The 24,175-nt window shown below is 40.9% G+C and overlaps 1 protein-coding gene across 4 annotated transcripts in view; it reads left to right on the top strand.

The window, feature by feature from the left end:
• The window catches only part of LRCH1 (leucine rich repeats and calponin homology domain containing 1), a 206,114-nt gene that overhangs the window by 144,078 nt on the left and 37,861 nt on the right, over positions 1 to 24,175 (top strand). For all 4 annotated transcript variants that reach the window (XM_038569532.1, XM_038569531.1, XM_038569530.1 and 1 more), the window contains exons 5-15: positions 1,287 to 1,423; positions 2,135 to 2,262; positions 3,450 to 3,513; positions 6,433 to 6,538; positions 8,306 to 8,433; positions 10,942 to 11,009; positions 13,278 to 13,364; positions 17,909 to 17,998; positions 18,109 to 18,145; positions 22,319 to 22,372; positions 23,282 to 23,354. In XM_038569532.1, coding sequence (XP_038425460.1) covers positions 1,287 to 1,423; positions 2,135 to 2,262; positions 3,450 to 3,513; positions 6,433 to 6,538; positions 8,306 to 8,433; positions 10,942 to 11,009; positions 13,278 to 13,364; positions 17,909 to 17,998; positions 18,109 to 18,145; positions 22,319 to 22,372; positions 23,282 to 23,354 — 972 coding nt within the window. The remainder of the gene's footprint in view (positions 1 to 1,286; positions 1,424 to 2,134; positions 2,263 to 3,449; positions 3,514 to 6,432; positions 6,539 to 8,305; positions 8,434 to 10,941; positions 11,010 to 13,277; positions 13,365 to 17,908; positions 17,999 to 18,108; positions 18,146 to 22,318; positions 22,373 to 23,281; positions 23,355 to 24,175) is intronic.

Raw genomic sequence — 24,175 nt, 5'->3', positions numbered from 1 at the left:
CTCCTTTACCTGCAGCTCACAGCATCAAGGCAACCTCCAGGATGAGTAGGGTGCCAGGCAAATCGCTGCCCCTGCTCTTGGGGGGGTGGGGGCGGAAAGTGGGGGATGAGGCCTGGGCTCGGGCAGGGACTTGCTCGGCACCCAGCACTGAGTTTGGGACCTGCAGAGTTGGATGCTCTTCAACCTCTCTCCTCGCACTTGGGTCCTGTTTTAAATACAAAGTAATCCCCTAAGGCAGGAACCAAGGAAAGTCCCTTCCACACCCAGAGGCCCGGGGCCAGGAGGCTTGGAGGAGAGATCACGGTTGCTAAGAGCATCTCTGTTTGTGGAACTTGAAGCAGCCTCTCTGAGTCGACTGAAAACCCTCAGGCACACTTGGGGGTGGTAGGGGGGAGAAGCAATCGGGTCACTTCTTACCGCAGGTCACTTTATATAGCACCTGCCTGTCCTCCCCTTTGGATCTCCTCGCAGAGCCCAGAGCCCTTACCGAGGCCCCTCTGCCATATGTGGGAGTGGCCCCCCCAGGGACCTCACTGCTTGGCCCTAGTGTCGCTCTACGTGTCTGCTGTCGCTCAGCCTCTTTGCTCCGTGAAATATAGTCGACTTCGTTCCCTGCAGCTGCCAGCGTCGGTTGGAATGCTTGAAATTACTGAGTGTTTACTATGCCACTGGGTGGGGATTTGAAGCTAAATATAATGTTCTATCTTGTTTGTGGAGCTGCAGGAGACTTTTCAAAAGCAGTAGACTTGAGCCTCATCAAAGCAGGATTACAGGGTCCATTGCAGAGTTCTGAATTAGATGGCATTTAGTCTTGAAAGTAGAATTAGAAAACCCAGGAACACATTTCTTGTAACTGGCTCTGAGACTATGCCAGCCCAGATACGTTGTTGACTCGATAAGAATATTTGATGATTAGCACATTGTTCGTATGCTTGCAAATGAAGTGAAAGCATAAACCTACCCAATGTGGGGTGGCTTATGTGATTGTTCTGCTGGAAGAAAGGCCTTTCTAAACAAAAGATACTGTAAATGTCAAGTGTTTTTTAGCTCTTATCAGAACTACTAACAATTTAAAATGATTGTGCTCCCAATGGAAGATTTTCCCCTCTCCTTTAGTAAAATATTTTAGACACAGACCACGTATTCCTGATGCACAACTTGCTTCAATTATGTTAAATATTTTTCCTGGTAAGCAAAGAATGAATTTTTGAATGTTTAGCCATTTAATCTTGTTGCTTTCTGAATTTGTGTTTTCTTTTTCTTTTTCTCCCCGCCCTGTTCTTTAGAACTAGTAGATCTTCCCTTGGTAAAGTTTGACTTTTCCTGCAATAAAGTGCTCGTGATTCCCATTTGTTTTAGAGAGATGAAACAGCTGCAAGTATTACTACTTGAGAACAACCCTTTGCAGTCTCCTCCAGCACAGGTGAGGGATGGCAGCAAAGCTGTTTCATCGCGGGATACGCCGTCACTAGTGCGTGCGTAACTCTCAGCAGAGCTGGGCCTTTGCTATTCTGCTGAATTAATATTGTTTGGGACATGATCACAATCTCTGAAAGATGAAACTTTGGGTAAATCAGTAAGTTGTCTTGTGCTGCGTCAAATCCACTTACCAGCATTTGGATCACCATTCTGATCACTTGCAATCCTAGGATTATAGGATCATACAAATGTTAGCAATTGTACGTACCTTGGAAACACCTACATGGAGTGTAGGGCCTATTAAAGGAAGCGTATATTCCTCACTTTAATGTGAGCTGAGAAATGGAGTTTAAGCATTTTCACTTATGGGTGTTGGTATTTAGAGAGAAGTTTCAAGTTCAACTGTGAAACCATGTGCTAAACGAAATGAATGCTCCCAGAATTGGACTGTTACCGTGTCAGGTATCTGACTTCTGTACTTTTTTTTTTTACACTATTCAGAATTAGACACATTTCTGTTAGAATGGTTTTCTATTCAAAGTAGCATCTGGAAGACACGATTGCCTAAATTCTCAGATGTTCTGGAGAGGTCAGATTTGGTGTGCATTGTTGAAGCATTGCTTAAAATGAAAATGCAAAAATTAAGATATCAAATGTCTAGGGTCTACATTTTGTTTTGCCCTTAAACAAATACGTATTATTAATTTCTCCGTAGATTTGCACAAAGGGCAAAGTGCACATATTCAAGTACCTGAGTATACAAGCCTGTCAGATTAAGACAACCGATTCCCTTTATCTCCAAACGATGGAGAGGCCACATTTACAGCAGCACGTGGAGGACAGGTGAGTGTGACTGCAGTCACTCAAAGCCCCCATTTGGAATTTGCTTAGGCCACCGTGCTCCTGGTAGGGAACTCCAAAAATCCCTTTGCCTCACTTAACCAGTGCAGATTTATAACTCAAGCATTCTAGCATTTTGGAATAAGAGAGAGAAAATTGGTGCTGTTGATAACCTTTGGCATCTTGCAAATCTTACCTTTCCTAATTTTAATCAGTAATCCGTCTTTCATGAGTATTGCGTGTGTACGCGTGCTGTGCATGTGCGTATATTTTTGTGCTAACGCACATGTACATTAGATGCATGTATATCTCCTTATAAATGCAATCTGTAATATAAATAGAGGTATTGTTTTGTTTTGTTTTGTTTTGTTTTACCTCTTAGTTAAAACAACCATATCAAGCTCAGGCATGTCTTTTTTTTAATTGTTAATTTTTAATATGCCTCAGAACATTGTTAAGAACAACTGGAGGTTTCATTTTGTAATTGTGTTTTAAAAATGCAGTGTGCACAGTTTTTGCCATTTCCTGTTTGGAACAGAAGCATTAGAGTCCTTTCAAATGCCCTTGGCCTTTCTGTGGCATAAATTGGGCCTTGAATTTTCAGGGAACAAAATTCCCACACTGAACACGTGTATAAAAAGCTCGTTTTGAGAGGTCTTCACGGCAGAGACCTTCCTTAGCTTTTTACTAAAAAAATATGGTGACTTAAAATCTAAGCCTGCCATAGGGTATCTTTATATAATACTTAAAGTATGTATTCATTATTTTATTTTTATACACATCAAATGTGTTTATTCACTGGAAAAGAAGCTTACAGATTGATTGAGAGTAAGCACATAAGAGGTAAAAGCCTCTCATAAAAGCAGTTAGGCAGTTTTTGCTTTCTTGGACACTAGAGTCTGTAAGATAAGAAAATTGTCACCTATCTCAAAAAACTGACCACTTGTTAGAGTGTGAATTTATGAAACCCTGAGCACAAAGAATTTATTCTGTACTCTGTTTAGAAAGACTATCTGATTATTAGGCCTTTGTGTCAATCTCCTTTAATATTGGGTTGATTGTTGTCTTATGGGACTAATAAAACTTGTATAGCGAAGTCATTATTTGAGTATAAATTGGTGTATCTTGTTGTGAACTTTGTGATTTCATTTTTTTCTAAATGGATTCCATACTGATGGCATCTATCCCAGCAAGAAGGATTCTGATTCGGGTGTTGGAAGTGATAATGGAGATAAGCGTTTATCTGCCACGGAGGTAATTTTTTGTGATTAGATATTTTTCTTTCTGTGCTAGATATATACATCTGCCTGCATTCCTGAACTCCTGTGTGGTAAAGGGCATTAATGCATCTGTGTGAGAATGTGTGATGAAGTTTGTGAAGGCGATTTGAAATCCCCGAAGTGTTATATAAACAGGAGCTGTTGTTAGCTTTTTCTGCATCTTTAATGTTTTGTAAATATCTCAAAAGTGGAGTCTCTGTCCCCTTCATCTCCCACCACCTTGCTCACATTACCTAGAGTATTCTTGAATGTTTCATAAATATTATGAAATGACAAAGAGTGGTGTGCAGGTACACATGAGGTATTTTTATAAATGTGTTTGTAGGAAACAAGTTATTTACATGCATAAATGTTAAGGAGTCAAATGTGCTTTGCATTTTAGCAGTTTACCTACAGGAAATGCAGTTTTGAGTAGCCATAATTTTTATAGTAATATTTGTTTTCCTGAAGCTCTTTGTGTTCTTTTCCAGCCATTGGATAAAAAATTGGGTATTTGTAAGCTGAGAGGTCTCCTACACTAGAGCTTCCTAAAGTGGTTACAAATAGCTCATTTAGCATATTTATCTCATTTATAGTTAGATGCCCCAAAACCTTCCACTAACATACCATTAAATAGGATTTCTTGACCGTGGGAGCTAGAAGGGATAACTAGGGTAGGGGGTCGATGTATCAGGTCTTCCCTTTTGAGGAACTTTACTGAGTTTTTGTGGTTATTGAGTTTTGAGACATTATACTGCTCTTTGAAGATGTAATTAATAAGCCAATTACCCCATTTAAGGAGTTCACATTTGTCCTGTGTGTGACTCCAAGAAAAATGCCTTTTCCCTGTTCTCTTCAGGTCTTTGAGGGTTAAGATGTACCTAAGATATTTGCATTTATTTCCTATGAAATGCTTTATAAAGCAATGTATTTAAAAGTTAGGGTGCCCTAAGATCTTTCTAATACAGAACATTTCAAAAGGAGTTTGTAGGCAGAAAAAGAAGGCCAATTTCTGTAAAAGAAAATCATTCTCATGAAGCCTCATGAATAGTTTACTGTGGCTCCCTGGGGGAGAAAATACTCAACACACTGCTTTATAAGTTGTATTTAATTCAGCCCCCTTAGCTTTATTAAAACTCGTAAGTCCCCTGAAATGTCCCATTGTTTCAGAAATTACTCACCCTAAGCTTATTTTCTATGAAATTAAAACAGACTCTGCTTTATCCTTTATCTGTTTTTTAAGGGTAATTAAGTTCATTAATAAAACATCACACAAAGAACTTCATTATCCTTTTGTTCTCATTTAATACAAGTAGGATGCTAATATTCTAAAAGGAGGCCAGGGGTTTATTCCCTCTCTTTTAAGTAGATGCATCTCTTTGGAATTTTGGAATTTTGCTAAGTTTTTAAGATGAGAAGAGGGTAGAAGGAAGGACTACAAAAAGGGATATATTCAACAGAATCCAGCACTTACATCTTCCCTTTGGCCTTTTTTTCTTTCACATTATAGCCTCATTACCTGAGAACACCTCCAAGAAATGTGTTTTTTTTTAGAAGGAAAAGAGTTCTGAATTATCCAATGTAGCTTTCTATTTTCACTTTGGCAAATCCGTTGCCATCTCTGGTCAGTTTATCTTGTTCCCCACTTATGTTTCATTGTGGCATTCAGAAAGCACATCTCATTCCCTGTGTTTGGCAGTTGCCATTGTCTGATTGATTTAGCATTTGTCTCTAAGGAGTCTAAAGCATATTTTTGTCAAGATAAACATGCAAAAAAACGGGCGGCTGACTGGATATCTGTTTAGTGGATGGAATGCACACTCGTTTTGCGCCAGTTTCTAAACGATTTGTGCACGTGTCCAAAAGTAAATGAACACTGTACTCTGAAAGTCATGGCTTCAGGAATTTCGGAGCAGCCCACAATTCCCTGAAATGTGTTCTATGGAGATTCATGATCCCTGTGATTTGGAAAGCTTTTCACTAAACATCGACCCTGAAATGGAGACAGGGGAAAATAAATGAGGCTCCATATTTCATTTGTGATGGAATCATAGATTATCTAAATAAACTTCATCCGCTAGTGTGGGAAACGAGCCCCTCCGGAGACAACTCACTTTGATTACTAAATCGAAGCTTATTTTGAAAATTGCACAGAGCACATGCCCTTTAAGTACTACAGTCACTTAGCACTTCATATACGTGATGCAGCCCAAATGCCTGCATTCTTCAGCCTAACGCAGGGAAATAACCCAAAGCCTGATGTTGCACATAAGATGCACTGTGGGTAAATGAGCTATTGTCATATACTGCCCACTTTTTGTGACTGGCCGCGTGAAACCTTAATGCAGTTTTGGGAAATTGGCATGTCAGATCTCAGAGTGCCATTACTATTACGATTGACTAGTCCTAGGGCTGGTGTGATAGTAAATTCAGTTATGCTTTTGTTCTGTTGGGTATTCTATAGTCCTTCCTAGCGCTCTGAATATTGCTCTTAGGCTGGCAATACCATCAGGTACCTGACAAAATTTCAGCTCAAAACATATGTAAAGAGAAACACTTGAGTGTTAGCTCAATGAATTTTGACAATGTGAACACACCCACGTTACCAACTGCCAGTTCAAGAGAGAGATCTTCACCAGGACCCCAGGGAGCTCACTCACGCACCCACCCTCACCCTCCAAGCCAAGCCTTGACATTATCTTGACTTCAAATACCATGGACTGGGTTTTTTGTTTGTTTTTGTTTTTGTTTTTGTTTTGTTTCTTTTGGTTTTTGAACTTCATGTAAATGGAGCTGTTCTTTGTATCTGGTGTCTTTTACTCAATATTATGTTTTTGTGAATCACAGCATTTTTTCTCTTATCACATAGTGTTCTCTTAATCTACATTGATAACGTTTGTCCCTTGAATCATAGCCTTCTGATGAAGACACTGTTAGCCTCAATGTGCCAATGTCAAATATCATGGAAGAAGAACAGATCATCAAGGAGGACTCATGCCATCGCCTTAGCCCAGTTAAAGGTGGGAGAATGAAAGATGGGGAGAAAGTGCTTGCTTTAAGTTTTGGATGTACGTTTATAATCTACACAAACAGGGCCATGAAAGTAGCTAAAGTTTATTGAGCCTTTCATGTGCACCAGGCTCTGTGCTAATCTGGGAAGGTGATCTCATTTAGAGTTCAAAATTCTGAAACGGATGTTCTAATCATCTCCATTTTATAGGATACCAAGGCTCAGAGAGTTTAAGTAACTTGCCGGTGATCACACAGCTAATAAGTAATAGAGTTATTCTCATTTTGAAGATTTATCTAACAGTCTTTAAATCCATTCTTGGAAAGCAAATGCCCATACATAGATATGTTAGGCAACACCAGTTGTTATAGCACGTAAAATCCCAAATCTCATTGGTTTAACACAATCCAGATCAAGTCTACATGGGAGATGACAAGCAACTCTCCTCCGAGCAATGATTCAAAGGCCCGAGCTGCTTTCATACTGTGACTCCACCATCTTTAACACAAGATTTCCATAGTTTCCAAGTCCTGTCTTAAGGCAGAAGTGGGCCGAGCACGGAGGCTTGCTTCGCAGGAGGTTTTTAATAGACTGGGCCTAGGAGTGCCCATCACCCACAAGGTAGGCTGGGATACACGGCTACATCTAACCACATGTGAAGGTGGGAAGTGTAGTTAAGACATGTGCCAAGGAATCCACTTGACTGTGGACAAAACAACTGACCTTAATTCTCTCACCTATAAGCGAGGTGATTAGATTAGGTAATATGTAGGGTCTTCAGTAGCTCTCAAATTCTGTGATTCTCTAACAATCACCAAGTGATCACTAAGTACTTTATGTCCTATATACCTTGAAAATCCTAGCAATATATTTCATATATTCATGAGAAGCTCTCATTTGATTCTATTAGGGTGTTTTTTCTTTTTTTAACTACTCCTGTTTATTCAGTGACTTTAAAAGAAAATACTAGAATTTAGTGTTTAATGATTTGTGGAGAGATGATTTCATAATATATGAATGATGTAGAGCTAGATTCATATGCAATTATCTCCCTAATAATTTGGATTTGCTCTCATTAGTGATGGGAGAACTGTGTGAACCAACTCAATGTCTAGGATTTGCTTTCACTTTTTACCTTTATGTTTTTAAGTTTAGCATTTATGCTTATCTGAGGTTATGATTGGAACCATACATTGTCCAAGAAAAAAGATCACTTGTGTACTTTATGCAAAAATAAAACTGCCGCTTTATTAACTTAGATAAGCTATGTAACGTTTTACGGTATACGAAAATTTGTCTTAGGCAAATTTTTAACATAAAAGAATTATGTAATTTGTTACTGGTGAGCATTTTTCCTCTCTGTAGGAATCCTAAAGGGTGGCCCTACTCAGTTCTTTTTAGTTTCCAGATCAGGGAGGAGAGATCTGCTTGGTGTTCCTTTCCCCTCTTTCATACTTGCTTTCCTCTGTTTCTTAAAAAAGTTACCGGAGGTTTCATTTCTTTCATAAGGGACTAAGTAAGCCATGAAGAGGCCTTGACTTTCCAGTTCACCATAGAGGGCTTTCTATTTCTTTTACTCTTCTTTCTCTTTTTCCTCCTTTATTCATCTTTTCGGCCGACCCTTTAGGGGAGAGAAAAGTTGGGTCATTCATAGATCTCCAGAAGCGGTCACAGCAGTGACTGAAAAATAGTTCAGTGGTATTTGAGAGTCATCTGTGCTTTGTTCATCTCTTCATAAAACCTTGTCTTTCTGTGTTTCTCTACATTTTCCTAATAGGGGACTTTAATCAGGAATTTCAACCAGAGCCTTCCCTTTTGGGTGATAATGACAACTCAGGAGAAGAAAGAGACCAATTTACTGATGGAACAGATGTTCTCCGTTCCGAATTCATAACCTATATTAAGGCAAGTGGAGGATCAGCTAATTTTTTTTTTTTAATTTTCTTCTGTGTGATGCCGTAGAATTTAAGGTCAAGGTTACCAGTCCATCACCTTAAATGTCAGCATACTGCCCGTCTCCTCTGGTTTCTATAACATCTTCTCAAAATTTGGGGTATCTATTTTCTGACGTTGGGAGCCGGTTCTAGTCATACCTCGCCTTTTTCTCTGTAAATGTGTGATTTTCTTTACATTCAGTGATTGCTTCCACTGCTCAGTGCATGATGATAAGTTAGCAAAGGTGTCAGCCTTACTATCACCATCTGGTAAAAGTTAAAATAGACTCAAGTTTCACATTCTTTTTCATGTATTCTGAGCGAATGTTTTTCTGGGGGGTACATCCATAGTATAAAGAGAAAAGTGGAGACTCATAAAAATCTAGAAACGAATGTCTTCTGTTTCTGGAAAGGTCACTCAGAGAACACTTACTCCTGAGCTCTTGTACTCACCCTGAGGGATTGAAAGGTTGGACGAAGTCCCTGGGTTTTCAGGTGGATCTTTGTCATACTAGCAGCAAAAAGAATAGAGAAAAACTAGCCCCTTTCTAGCGCTGGTAGTGGGGGTTCCGTTTTGAGACATGATTGGTATGTGTCTGCCAGTCCTTCCGGCTCAGGTGGTAGCACCAGGGAATCACAGGGCTAATTGGATAAAGTTCATTTTCACGTGACTCACGAGAGATGAGGGTCCCGGGCTGACTGTGGTAAAGCAGGTGGGAGGTCTCTAGATCCCGTCCCTATTTCCTGAGGTTGGTGCTGTGATGGCTGCTGGGCTGAGCATTAGCTTAGGTCAGCCTCAGCTGGGAACGCACATACTGGGGTCTTCAGGTTCTCGCCGCTCTGTGGAACCCCCACGAGCATTGATTTATTGATTGATCCACAAATGAATTATAGTGAGTAGTAAACTCATAAAAATGGAACCCACAAATAATGAGGGTATCAACCGTATAACCCCCTAACTTAGCAAAAGAAACCCATAAAGCCCTATGTTGCATCCTGAAAAATACACTGTTGGCTCTACTTTTATTATAAAACCAAAAACTAGAAGGAAATACCCGTGTCCCCTGTATTTGAAAACCAACAAAGAGAGATTACATAACATGGTTTCTTGCTCATTTCTGATAGTGTATCGTTGCCCATGAATTTCACTGTTATTTGGGTAGTGACATGGTAGTTCCTGTGTTGACCGTGCACTAAATCTATAATTAATAAAAGTCTGAGTGTTTTTTTAAGCCAGAGGCTGGCATCAGGTGCCAGCCACCTCCTCGGAAGAAGACTCTTCCCAGTGACACATGAGGGGACTGGGCTGGGTCTGAGTTAGTTAACAGCGTGTCAGTCCTAGTGTCTGTTGTTCTTTCTTTGCCCCCAGGGATGTACCACCATTCGGGGGTGGCTTATTCTCTGGCCCTAGGCTGAGTTAAGGCAGCATTTCTCTGTGTCAGAGCTGAAAGCGGACAGAAGCACAGGGAAGTCTTAGCAGTGGGACGTACCTTTCTAAATAAGCCCATCACAATGTTCATTTGGAAAAATAACCGTGTGTGTGTGTGAAATGAAAATGATCCCATTTCATTTCAGTGAAATCTGGGTACGGTGTGCATGTGTGAAACCAGTAAATGCAATTTGAGACATTTCCTCTTGTTTAGTATTTTATGCTTTCTTTTTCCCCAAGAATACACACACACACACACACACACACACACACACACATCCCTCATCCTCTCGCAAACAGTAGCATGTGCATTCTCAGGTGACCCAAGGAGGAATCTGAACCTCAGGAGGTGCTAAGAGGGCAATAAGAAATAGAATCATGCTTTGCATTTCTGACTCTAAGTTAACAGGTATTATGGTCCTGGGTCAGGTCCCTCTTTTTAAAAATTAAATTTTATTGTTCATTGTGGTGAAATATATGTAGAACGTAAAGCTTCCCATTTTAGCCATTTAAAAAAATTCATTTAAAAATACAGTTCAGTGGCGAGCCCATTCACACTACTATGCAACCATCACCACCGTCTGTCTCCAGAACTCTCTTTATCTGTATCTTTTTATCTTTTTTATCAATGGGCAGTGTTTCACTCACTGCCCATTGAACTTTAATCTCCCCTTCCCTTCACCCCTCTGCCCTGGTAGCCACCGTTCTGCTTTATTTCTCTCTGAGCAGCTCCTGTAGGGACCTCGTGTCACTGGGATCTTACACAGTTTGGCTCCTTGTGACCGACGTAGTTCACTGAGCATCACGTCCTGCAGGTTCACCGTGTTAAAGCAGGTGTAGGAACTTCCCTCCTTTTTAAGGCTCAGTGACGTTCCCATGTGTGTACAGAGCACATTTTGCTTATCCGTTCATCTTTAGTTGGACACTTGGGTGGTTTCCACCTTTTGGCTGTTGAGAATAATGCTCCTGTGAACATGGGCTTGGGTAGGGTTTGACTGTTGACTGCCGATAGCCAGCGGCTCTCAGAAGACCCGTATGTTCTGTCCACAGGATAGGACAGAGGACTGTGAAGAACTGCTACGGATAGAAGAGGACACGCACTGGCAGCCTGAGGGAATGTGAGTACCCAGGGCCCACTGAGGAGCCACCATCCTGTGAAGTTCAGGGTTCAAGCAGAAGGCAGCCCTGTCACGATAGAATTTTGGTCTGTTTTCCTTTGGGTAAGCTGATAGTCTCACCCAGTAGTATCGATAAGTTGCAAGTTTTTCTTTGTCTGATGCTTATCGTCACAGTACAAAGTCACACCTCTTCCTTGGCCTTGGGTTTTATCTGATTGGACGCTGTGGATAGAATGTGATTCAGGAAGTGAGATGAAATTTCTACACTGGCGGTTCTAAGTGATTTCCATTTGTCTCAAGAAACCAACAGGTTGACCCAGAGCAAAATATAGTCCTAGACACCCTTTACCACCGAGTCTTTCAGGTTCGAGATCTGAGGAAACCACGTACCTCTCATGAGTTGGTCCCATGTCCAACAGTTGGTATCACTAACATTTATTCTGTACTGTGGGCCAGGCACTGTCCTAAGCACTTCACAGTAACTCATTTCATCCGTACACCAATCTTAGAAGTTCTGTTGTCATCCTCCATTCCACATACGACAAAATTGAGGCGTGGAGAGACTGCCCCAAGTCACACAGGGCTGGGATTTAACCCCAGGAATCTCCCATCACAATGTCCCTTCAATTCTGTTGCATCTAAGGATTCACGTGGCCAGCTTTACAGGCGAGGGCATGAGTCATCTATCAGATGAGGAACGATTTCCAGGGGGAATTGAGCTGGAACCAGGTGACATAACAGTAGATTTTTGGTTCCCAGGATTTTGTTTTCCGTGATCTGGCACGTACACCCGGACCTTCCTTCATACCTTGCAAGGGGTTTCCCCTTAGTGAGGGTTGCCTATGTTGTTAAAAAGTGTCTCTACTTACAGAAACACGTTGGCTCATCTTCTGTAGTGGAAAGCAGTAACTATGATCAGATATCTCTTGACCTTTAAAAATGTTGCTAAGTTCCTTTCCAGTCAACTGTCCAGTGTTATCAACTATTCGTTGAATTTATTTCCGTAATATCAAAGAGGACTAGCTTGATTATAGAATCATAGAATGATAGGGAAAGAGATATTATAGGGAGAGTGTTTCTTTAAACTATAGCTGACCCTCGAAGAGTGCAGGGGTTGGGGCGCCAGGCCTTGGCGCACAGTCAAAAATCTCCATATAATTTTCAACTTCCCAAAGCCTTAACTACTAATAAGATAATGTTGACCAGAAGCCTTACCAGTAACCTAAACAGTTGGTTAACATATTTTGTATATGTTTTATATACTGCATTCTTTTTTTTAAAAAAAAGATTTCATTAATTTATTTGACAGAGAGAGAGAGCACAAGTCGGGGGAATGGCAGACAGAGGCAGAGGGAGAAGCAGCCTCCCCACCCAGCAGGAGCCTGACCTGGGGCTCGATCCCAGGAACCTGGGATCATGACTTGAGCTGAAGGCAGATGCTTAACCAGCTGAGCCACCCAGGCTCCCTATATGCTGTATTCTTACAGTAGTAACTAATTTTTCCTGATTTTTTCAGTATTTCTAGGCTATGCCATTGACCTGTGAATTTTTTCAAATTGTTGCAAAACTCTAAAAAATTTCCCGACATATTTATTGAAAAAACCTGCGTGTTAGCGGACACACGCAATGCAAACCTGTTTCGTTCAAAGATCAACTGTGGATAAAGTTTCGGAATCTCCATTCAAAATCTTATTGGAGCTTAGTAAAAAGCTCAGGCCCCAGTATCTGGCTTAGATTTTTTTTTTTTTTTTTAATGCCACAGATCATTTTGCTGCACAGAGAGCCTGCAGCGAGAAGCACTATCCCCCAGCAAAGTCCCATATTTTACGAAAGCAATAAAACTGAGCCACACTGCTTGCACTGGACTGAGAAGAGCCAGAAGTAGTGCAGACCTGCTGCAGCTGGGCACCCGTGTGCGTCCCCCTAAGGCTCAGGAAAGCGCAGCAGGAGAACCACCCAGCTCGTGCATTGCCCTGATTTTATAGAGGAGCAGATGGAGGCCGGTGGGCATCGAGACTGTGTGAGCTGCTATTTTATGGCAGAGCTGGGCTTCCTCCCCCCCCCCCCCCCCCCCCCCCCAGTAGCTCCACTTGCACAACACTCTTGCGATCCTTCCCACAGGGTGCTGACACATGTTTGTTATAATGTTGAGTTTGTCAAGGTCACTTTTATATGGTAGATGGGTTTTTATAAGCTTGTTCTCAAGAATCTGGATAACATCCATGTTCTAGTAATCACTTTCATTCTTATACTTGGTTCGTGCTACAGAGTAAGTTCATCCAAAGACCAGGACATGGATATAGCGATGATTGAACAGCTGAGAGAAGCAGTAGATTTGCTGCAAGATCCCAACAGGTATGCGTGTCTTTTCTAGGCCCAGGCTTCATGTGTAAATAAATATATTATCTCACCTTTAAAAATATTTGTGTGGGCAGCCCCAGTCGCTCAATGGTTTAGCACTGCTTTCGGCCCGGGGCGTGATCCTGGAGATCCGGGATCGAGTCCCGTGTCGGGCTCCCTGCATGGAGCCTGCTTCTCCCTCTGCCTGTGTCTCTGCCTCTCTCTCTCTGTCTCCGTGTCTCTTATGAATAAATAAATAAAATCTTAAAAAAAAATACTTGTGCATGCAGCTTGGGCTCAGTCTAACCACCAAAAAAGAAAAGTTTTCACAGGATCCATAAGTAAAGGAGTCACACTTTTGGAGTGATTGAGATCATTGTTCCCTGCTCAGGGCTCAGTCCTACTTCTCTCTGTCCTCTGCCCCTACACCCTGCTTGAGCTCTCTCTCACTCTCTCTCTCTCTCCAATAAATAAATACAATCTTTTTTAAAAAGGAAAGAAAACAGAAATACGATAAAAGTGCGTATTTGATATTGCTTAAAATTTAACTCCCGACTTAGAGAAATATCAGGGAGATACTGTGTGGGTCCACTTACACACAGGATCCTCCCCCCGCAAAAAAAACAGTTTTAGCAGGTACTATCATATTTATTTCTGAGACTCTAGATATACGTTAACTAAATAATGTATTTCTAAAGATTTAATTACAAGATAATTTTTAATTGAATTGGGCACTGTCAATAATAGGCACTATAGGCAGTAGATGTATTTTTTGGGTTCTTAACAAAGGATAATGGAATTCCCATGAACAAAATATATTTCAGTAAGACAATATACCTCGTAAAAAGTACTAGCTACTTTATTACTAGAGAAATATATCCAAAGCTTATTTCTGGCAAACTGTTTAGGGGTCCTGGGGATTTAAATATGAAGATGATGTGATCTTGTAATAAGGTGAACATGGAAATTACAGCACACGAGGGGTGTTTATGAAAATAGTGGTTGGTTAGTCCCAGAGTGCTAGGATGGGTCGCCGCCAATGTTGCCTGGCCCTGAAAGAATAGTAACGGGGTCAGTTTGGTTGAGAATCTTTAGCAATGGATTTGAAAAGCATTTCAGTTCTGCAGACGTTAGTTGGGTGCTCAGAGCATGGGAGGATCTACTGTGTTCGCCTCGGGGGATATGAAGAGGAACAAGACATAGCTCTTGCCTTCTAAGAACCTAAACTATGGTAGAGATCGCCTGAGTACATAGATACTTGTAAGTGTAATGGATTTAAGCGCTTGCAGTGATCAACTCGAGTGAGTGCCTGGCCACAGATGGAAGCAGGTGGCGGGGATAGTCCATCTGGGGCTTCAGTGACAGGCCATTTCCAGGAGAAGGCAAGTCCTGGATTGAATGCGAAGCTCAGGCAAAGGCACAGAGGTCAAAAGGAGCGGAGAGAGATGATCCGGACAGAGGGGATTGATCTCTGCCTTAGCTGTGCTTCAGGACCACTTGTGGAACATTCGAAACACAGACATCCCGACTCCACCTGTGAGGCTGAGGCCTGGCCGTTTCCACTTTTCAAAACTACTGCCAGTGCTTCTGATGCAGAGCCAGGACTGAGACTCCGCAGACGGGCAGGGCAGCGGGAGTGGTGCTCAGGAGGTCTTCAAATGCTGTGTTGAGGAGCCCAGACTTTTCATTTTATATGTAGAGGGAGGTAGTGGTGGTTTGAAAATAGGGTTATTCATGTTGCTAATTTTCCCTAATGTTTGGCTCAGAGCTTGACATATTAGCAAATGCCTCATCAAGGTGTATCCTTAAAAGGCTGAGTTTCACATCCTAAACCGGGGCAAGACAGTAAGAGGATAGGAAACAGGGATAAGAGAAAGAGAGAGAGAGAGAGAGTGTGTGTGTGTGTGTGTGTTTCTGTGTATTGTGTGCATTTGTGTGAAATTATAAAAAACAGGGAAGCAGCCTGTCGATGAACAGACTTGGAATCAGCCAACCACTGGTTTTGAACTCAGCTCCAACACCCTTAACCCGAGGAAGTTAGAAGTACTCTGTATACCAGTTTCTTCGTCTGTAAGATGGGGTCCAAGTACTTAGTTTTTAGGATAGTGAGGATTTGAAATAATACCTGAACTGTTAGTAGGAAGGTAAATTGGCAAAACCATCCTAGAAGACATCCTAGTAGTATGTGGCCATAGTCTGTAAACTATATAAACTTTTCAAATAACTTCGAAAAATTTGCCCCGAGGGACAAAGAGGTATGAACACAGAGTATGAGGGGGAAGGTGTTTTTATAGCAAACATTTGAGAAAAATGAAATAATCCCATAGTTTGGAGATACTTAAATATAAATATTAATTAATTAGGATATAATGTGGCTGATACAATGTTTTTTTTTTCAAGCTTCCAACATTTTTTAGAATGCTTCTTTTAAAATGTTCACTTTAAAAAATATATAAAATGCAAAAGTTTGGTCTCAATTATCTAGACAGAATTAGGTCTCAATCATGTCAGAAATAGAAAAAAATAAAACTGGAAGGAAATATGTTATAATGGACTTTTTTTTTTGTAGGTGTTTCTAAATTAACACTTTTCTTTATGCTTTTATAAGTTGGAGGTACCCAGTGATAGGTACTGTTGTAGTTCTTTGGTGATCGTTTGACGTGGGTGGTGAGACCAGTGGGGAGGAACAGCCCCAAGTGCTTAGATCCGAGCCCCTTCTCAGTATCTGAGATGGGGAACCAGGAGGGGGGCAGTGGGTTTGAGGAGGAGGATGTTGGGATCCATTCTGCTGCTAGATGTTGAGTTGTGGGGCTTCAAGACTTAGACTGGAAAGTCATTTTCATAATTTGCGGCAGAAACAGAGCTGTGTAAGGAGGTTGAGATCCCCACGGCCAAGCATATCGATGGGAGGAGAACATGAATCCAGGAATAAGCCTTGAAGACATGATGTGACAGAGAGAAGGCCCCGGGTGGGCCCAAGTTTTATATTGTTTTAAGGTTTCTACCTCTTACATTTTATATCACTCCTCTAATACTCTCTTCCTACAATTCGGCTGAGATGGGAACCCCAAAGTGAGAAAGAACAGCTTAGTTTGGTAGAAATGGAAGTGGCTTGGGAATGTGGGACTAGAGCCCAGTAGTAAAAATCCTAGTGACCCGGAGGAGGGTTCCCAGCCCTGGGCCTTGGTTCTGTCTTCCTTCATGAGAAGTGGGATGAACTGAGGACCTCGCGATTCCTCTCTGGCTTGGAAACGTTTGTGGTAATGAGTTGCCAAGAATGTCCAGCGAGTGGGAATGGTGGGTGTGTGCTTAAATCGTGGAAGAAAACAGCCCTGAGTAACCTTCCAAGAGCTAATTGATTTGCGTCTTTACGGAGTGCTGTTTGAAAACGTATTACGTTGTAAAATTTTATGTGGATTTAATTTCCTCTCTAAAATTATCCACTACTTTGGCTGCTTTAGATCTTTGTTGTTCATCCTGAAGTAATTATCACAATAGGACAGTTCTAACTTGGAATAATGTTTCTGTGAGCCAGTATAATGGTAATAAAGAGAGTCCTGAGGGCATATTAAGGGGTCGCTTATTTCTAGCTCCTTGCGACTGAATGTTAATAATAAAAACTTTACATACGTATTGGATTTTTCCTTTATCTCATATCTCGTAGAGCCAAACTTTTCATTGTTTAAGCGACTGATTATAGGATTAAGTTTTAGAGGTTTACCTTTCATACAACCTTAACATCAGAAAATCTAGTTGAATATTGGTATGGTGTTTTGCCTTTATGTTGGTTTCTTTTCTTAAGGATTTCTGATTATTGGTTTCATAGCATTTTCATTAGGCATGTATAATGGGACTCACCCCTACCTTTTACAGAAATTCCTGGTTCTGTAGATCTTGAAACGAACTCTTAAAATTGCAGGAATTCACAAACTAACTGTAAGACACTTCCAGAAATAAAATTACACATCCAATTGCTAATGAATTCTAATTTTTAGGAGTGAAAGTATTAGTGTATTTCAGAGCTATCTTCCTATTAGGAACATTTTTGTTCCTAAACATTTTGTTATTCCAACAAAATAGCCTTGATACATATAATATAGTACTCTTAACAGTTTTATTTGCTTCTATAAGTTAATCAAGTTCGAGAATAAAACTTAGTGTGTACTACCCATGAATGTTATGAATTTAGCAGAAATTACTGTTATACTGCTAGTAGGATTTCAATACCAATAGCAGATAGAAAATTATATTAAAATTATATAAAATTTGGCACATGGCGGGAAAATACCACATAGTTTGAAATTCCTACCATACACCTTAGATTACTTAATCTAATAATAGATTAGATTTTAATAAATTAATCAATAAATCTTTAATATATTAAAAATTAATAAAATTAAATTAATAAAAATTAAATTTAATTCAATAAAAATTAAATTAATTTTTAATATATTAAAATTATAAACCAAATAGAACCTGAAGCATTGGATTCATGAAAATCATAGAACGTATGAAAAGTTTAATACATTTGCTAACATCTTTTCCCCCCTGCTTTTTAGATTAAGCGCGGATATTACAGAGAGAAATGTTGTAAACTTTTATCCTATGGAATCAGCAGAAGCCTTAGACTTACAAGATTCTGCACTCAAGTATGTTGACCTTTTTTTTTTGTTAACTGAGTATATTTTTTTCTTTCAACTTTGAAAGCAAATTCACTTTAATTCCACTTTATACCCTTTTCTTTTCTTTATTCCTACAGTGGTCAAATACAACTGGAGACGTCTCCGGAGTGTGAGGTAAGGCTGCTCTTGGATTACCCAGAGCTATTGTTCCGCCACAGAATAGTGGCTACCATATTCTATGAAGATTAATCATAAGGTACGGGGCGCCTGGGTGGCTCAGCGGTTAAGTGTTTGCCTTTGGTTTAGGTCATAATCCCACAGTCCTGGGATCCAACCCTGCCTGGGACTCCTTGCTCAGTGGGGAGTCTGCTTCTCCCTCTCTCTCTCTGCCGCCACCACCCCCCCTTGTGCTCTCTGTCTCTCTCTCTTTCTCTCCTTCTGTCAAATAAATAAATAAAATCTTAAAAAAAAAAGATTGGTCAATGAACATTCATAACTGGGACCAATATTCAATTTTATTCATGGTCTGTTTTTCTCATTTGTTATTCTATTATACTTCATCTTCCATTAAAGATGGGAGTTGGCTTTTCCCATTAAATTCTTTACATTTTGGGGATCAGATAGTCCTGCGAGCCAGGCAGTAGCAGCCAAGATCAGCTGCATCAGAAAGAGATAGGACCGTTCAGGGCAGATTTTAGGGCCAAGAAAGAAGCCTAGGAAGTGGCCTTGGGGAAAATAAACTAGAGAAGACTTGAAAGGCAAGAATGAATGATTTGGGAAGGGCCGTGGAGGATTAGGAGCACTTTAGCAGAGAGACCCAGTGGTGTTCTTTGGGGACAGAGCAAAGGGTGGAGTAACACTGGGTGAAATCTGGGTGACCATTGAGAGCACTTTGACGTAAAACTAGAGATGAACCTAGAAGGTCCCCGAGAAACAGTCATAAAGGTACGTTTGAGCTGGTGACTTGAGAGTGAAATCTGGGTGACACCCTCATTCATCCCACCTTAGCGAGTGGGTTTAGGATGGGTACTTTCGGTCCACACCAATTTACGTCCTTGAGGTATCTGAGCCTGTGAAGTGCCGTGACGCAGTTTCACCCTCTTAACTGGCTGCACCTCTGTGGTTTCATCATTGAGTACCAGGACTTAGAATCATGTTGAGTTTGATCCTACCTCAAAGACATGCTAACTCTTGGCAACCTCTTCTAAACTTCACCTTAATTTTCTGTGAATCGGGACCAGTCTCACACCCTAGGGCACCTCGATGTTAGCTATGACTCTAACTCTACCACTGTATTATTAATATTGGTCCTTGGGCAGAATTACCGCACTGTCTTCCCTGGTGGAGGCATCACTGAATTACCGGGTCCTGGAACATCAGGGTGCCTTTCCTGTGAAGGCTGCCCGGGGCCCATTCTATCAGGCTCTCCTTTGAGACAGGCTACGTGTGATTCTGTGCAGGCCCACTGTTTTATTACTGACTCATTGATTATAGTTGACCCACTTTTTTTTTTTTTTTTTTTACTTCTTCTTTGGAAATAAACTTATAAAAATGTAGGAAAAAATTACAAGATTCTACAAAAGGTCACAAAAATTGCATCCTTTTACCCCAAGTTACCTTTAATGTTTTACCACATTTGCCCCATTGTTTCTTTTCTGTCTCTCTTCCTCCACACATGGTGTTTTTTTCTGGAACATTTGAGGGTTTCAGATATCATAGTCCTTTTTCCCCTAAACACTGTATGTTTTCTAAGGATAGAGATTTTATTTTATAGAACTACATCTCAGTTATCAAGTTCAGAAACTTATATTGATAAAATATTTTCATCTAATCTGCCATCCATCTTTCCCATTTTTCAGCTGATCTAATGGTATTTTTCACAGTATTCTTTTTCTCCTCCAATGTAGGAGGATCCAGTCTAGTGGCAGGTATTGTATTTAGTTATGAGGTATCTATAGTTTCCTTTATTCTAGAACATTTCTGTAACCTTTCTTTGGTTTTTACGCCTTTGAAATTTTGAGGAATATAGCTCTCCTCTTCTTTAATGGTATGCCCCTCATTTTGTGGGACAAAAGTTCATATCATGATTAGATTGAGATTCTGTGTTCTTGATTAGGACACTGCACAGGTGATACTGTGTCCTTTTCAGAGTATCACACTGTCTATATGGGCCTGATTGGTGGTGTTAATTTGATTGTCCAGTCGTTGTGTAACTTGATTTGTCTGCTGTGTAATTATTGTTCTGTTTTTCCATTGCAACCCATAGGCAGTCAGTGAAGAGGGACTTTAGGACCACTTTTGACTCTCATAAAACAGATGCCCACCTCATGCATGATTTCAGGAGTGCCAGTAAGACATAAATCCTCTAGACAAAAGATACGTCCACTCCATCTCTGATTCATAATGTTTTATAGTAATATAAGTTATTTTTTTCTTTTTGGTTCAGTGGGGACTCATATTTGGTATGAGAAATTCTTACTCATCGTCTTCCTTCTCTAGGGCAGTCATCTGTCCAGGTCGGGTACATCTCAATGATTTTTAAAAGGAGGTATCAGATAGCTGGCCCCAGAAGTCACAAGGAGGAGGAAGAGAAAGTAGTGGATTAGCAAGGCCAGTGCTAACCATTCTACAGAACTTAAACATGGTCCTCATTTGTGATTCAGTTATTTTTATATCCTCTCCTCTGTCTCATTCAGGAGGAAAGCAACAACTTTAGCATAGTCTTGAATCAATTAGCCAGTGTTTGTTGAGAACTTTCTGCTGGATTTTGTCCTGTTTTGGGTGTCAAGGATTGGCATATTAAGGATATGAAGTCGTCCTCATTTATGAGGGTTTTAAAAATTGTGGAGGGAAGAAGACGTAGGTATTGAAAAAATTTAAAGATTTTGAGACGGTCTGTAATCCTGAGTGTTTTAGGTGCTCTGGGAGACTGGGAGTAGAGATGGAGTTCAAGGAGAGGGAAGTAAACTGAAATTTTGGGGGGCCAGTTTGGATTTGCATGGGCCCCAGAGGGCTGTGCTGAGCAAGACAGCAAGTAGCCATAGCAGAATCAGCACAACCTGTGAACCAGGCACACACTGGGAATGGGTGGTGCCCAGTTCCATAGGGAAGGCCAGCATTACCAAGTGGTTTGTGCATCATGTTGTCTGACTTCAAATTACTTGAGATTAGGGTCTGAATCGAGTGTGGGTAGCACTGGCATCTATTCAGGAAGAATTACAAATTATAGTCTCCTTCATAAATAATGTCAAATTAGGGCAGGTGTTGGGGGACAACCACAAAAATTAGAGGAAGGAATTGCTTATACAGAGAATCAAACCTACAGGTCCTTGTTAGTGTCTCTAACAAAGCCATCTAACTGGGTAGGAAAATTGATGACATTTGATTCCAAAAATATGTTTTTCCTTTGGATTTGTCAAAGTTCAAAATATTTTTTCTTTTCGAAATATTTTTTTTAAGTAGCACTCCTCAGAGTAGGAATAGGAACAGACACCTTTGGTGTACTATAAATAAAGATGTTTATATTAGGTATTGCCAGACTTTTTATTAGGGCATGACCAGTGGGTTTCTTGATTACCATATAAAGACGGCTGGTCTGAGTAAAATAACCTACAGTTTCCCCACTGGTTGCCAAAGCAAACTGGTATTGAATTGACAACATAAGATTATCCTAGGTAATTGGGAGTCCGGGCCTATTTATTTATTAAAAGCTCCCAATGAGGGGCGCCTGGGCGGCTCATTTGATTAAGCCACAACTCTTGGTTTCAGCTCAGGTCATGATCTCAGGGTCGTGAGGTCAAGGCAACCCCACTCCCTTCTTGGGCTCTGCGCTCAGCGTGGAGTCAGCTCACGATTCTCTCTCTCCTTCTCCTTCCCCCTGCTGGCATACACTTCTCTCTGTCTCTCTCTGTCTCTTCCAAATAAATAAAATCGTTAACCAAAAGGAAAGGCTCCCAATGAGATTCTGTGTATTTGGGAAATACTGCCTGGGACCATCTCAACGCTGTAGCTCAAATGAGGAGTGGGAGCCCACAAGTGGCCTGGTAATCTAGCAAGGCGGGTTGATGTTTACAGGTGCTTTGGGCTGAACTCTTTGCTCTAGGAAATCCCTTTTCTTAGTTTGTGTCATACTTTAGATGTATTTTTATATGTGTGACGACAGCTGCGTGTTTTTAGCAAGTGTAAGTATGACCTACTTAGCCACTTACCACACCAGTTAATTAATTCAGTGTATTTTCACTGTGTGCCCATGTGCCAGGGATATGATGGAAGTCTTGAAGGATACCGTTCTTGCCTCAGTAATTTTATGGGCTAATGGAACATACTGTGCATTTTTTTTCCTTTAAGGTGCAAAATGATCTAACATTACAGAGCAACGGGAGCGAGTATTCTCCAAATGAGGTGAGTTTCCCGAAGACGAACGTGAGCTGAGGTGGTTTGCAAAGCTGAATTGAAATCTCTTTTACAGAAATATATGATCTGAGACTGTCATGATTTGTAAGTTAATTGTATTGCAGATTCTCTGGAGGGGGGGTCTCTCTCCTCAGCTGTCATAGTCTTAAATGGCCCTATCCATAATTAAAGATTAATTTTATGAGATACATTTTGAAAACCAAATACGGCAACATCTTTACAGAAAACAAAGCGATAGCTCAAATAGGCACTGTTTCAAATGTCCTGTTCTGCATCAGTGATGCAGCGTGCACTTTCCCTGTAGATGAGACTCTGTTCAGTGTTACCTGTTTTCTTTTTTTTTTTTTTTTAAGATTTTATTTATTTATTCATGAGACACACAGAGAGAGAGGCAGAGACCCAGGCAGAGGGAGAAGCAGGCTCCCTGTGGGGACTCAATCCCAGGACCCCGGGGTCACGCCCTGGGCTGAAGGCAGGTGCTCAACCACTGAGCCACCAGGCGTCCCAGTGTTACCTGTTTCCTCATGTTACTGTGTCATGAGGTTCTTCATCATCTGTGCCCCCTGGGAGGTGGATGTGTGTGCGTGCTTGTGCGTGTGTACACAATGCATGCATCTATCCTGGAGCAGAAAAGGATTGCCAGGGTCACGTAACTGTAGAATATTTTTTATTGCTCAAATAAAAATTGACTGGCTCTCTCCCCAAACAACATTCTACTGATGGTGCCTCTTACACCGTTTGCAATGTGAAGATGCTTCAGTCATCACACAGCAGCCAATCAAAAAGGTAGTGGTGTTATTATAACCCTCGAACATACAGAAACGTGTAGTTCTGCTTCAGTTTTTTGTGTTTTGTTTTTGTTTTTTTTAAAAGCATCCTTTCCTTCTGATCCTGCAGATTAGAGTGAACTCCCCTGCAGTCTCTCCTACCAGCAACAGCACAGCTCCATTTGGCCTGAAGCCTCGATCAGGTAATTTAAAACCTCAGCGTCCTGACACTTGTACACACTCAGGGGTTTCTCTGTAGCCTCCTAGATGTGTATGTGTTAGTGTGAGCAGCCTTGTGAAGGAACATGGTGAACGTGAGTCCTGGCATCAGGGCCTCGGGACAGCCTGGGGAGGCCAGACCTTGGAGCCTTGTTTTCAATGCATCACCTGTGAAGTCTGCATTATCAGCAGTAGATGTCGTATCTCCTTTTCAGTCAGAGCAAAGAGAAAATGTGATGGGGCTTGTAATTGGGGAAGAAATATCCTAATGAGTTGTGTGTGTGTGTGTTTTTTTTTTTTTTTTTTACCCAAGGTAGATTAAAAAAAAAATAGCTAGCCCTTTTTGCCCCAGTGGTTCCTGGTCTGCTGCTGAGCTCAAGCGCAGCCTCTGACAGGGTGATTCCGCTTAAACATTCCTTGTTGGCTTTCTAACCCTCGTAGGGTTACGTATTTCCTCCTACATCAGGGTGATCATTTCAAGGCTCACATGAATGGTCAGGAATCGTTTCTTTAATTGAGCCTCTCTGCTTACATTACCTACTTTCTTTAAATTTACTGTTAGCGAATTCACAGATAGAAATTCTAGCAATGTGCAAAAAAGCCTCTTGGTTTTAAAAAGAAGGACCGTGCATAGAAAAATCTGGCTTTTCTGATTTCTGCACTAAAGTCACGAAGAAAGAAGGCACGAATCTGCCTTCTTCGAGGTCCCTTTTGTTTTAATATCTTTGGATCTTTGCATATGCTCGCTGCTACGATGCTTTTAAGTAAGTGCTGATAAAGGACTCAGACACGTTTAAGCAAAAAA

This window comes from Canis lupus, chromosome 22, assembly GCF_011100685.1.
Source record: "Canis lupus familiaris isolate Mischka breed German Shepherd chromosome 22, alternate assembly UU_Cfam_GSD_1.0, whole genome shotgun sequence".
NCBI lineage: Eukaryota > Metazoa > Chordata > Mammalia > Carnivora > Canidae > Canis > Canis lupus.
This window is presented reverse-complemented; position numbering and strand designations above follow the sequence as displayed.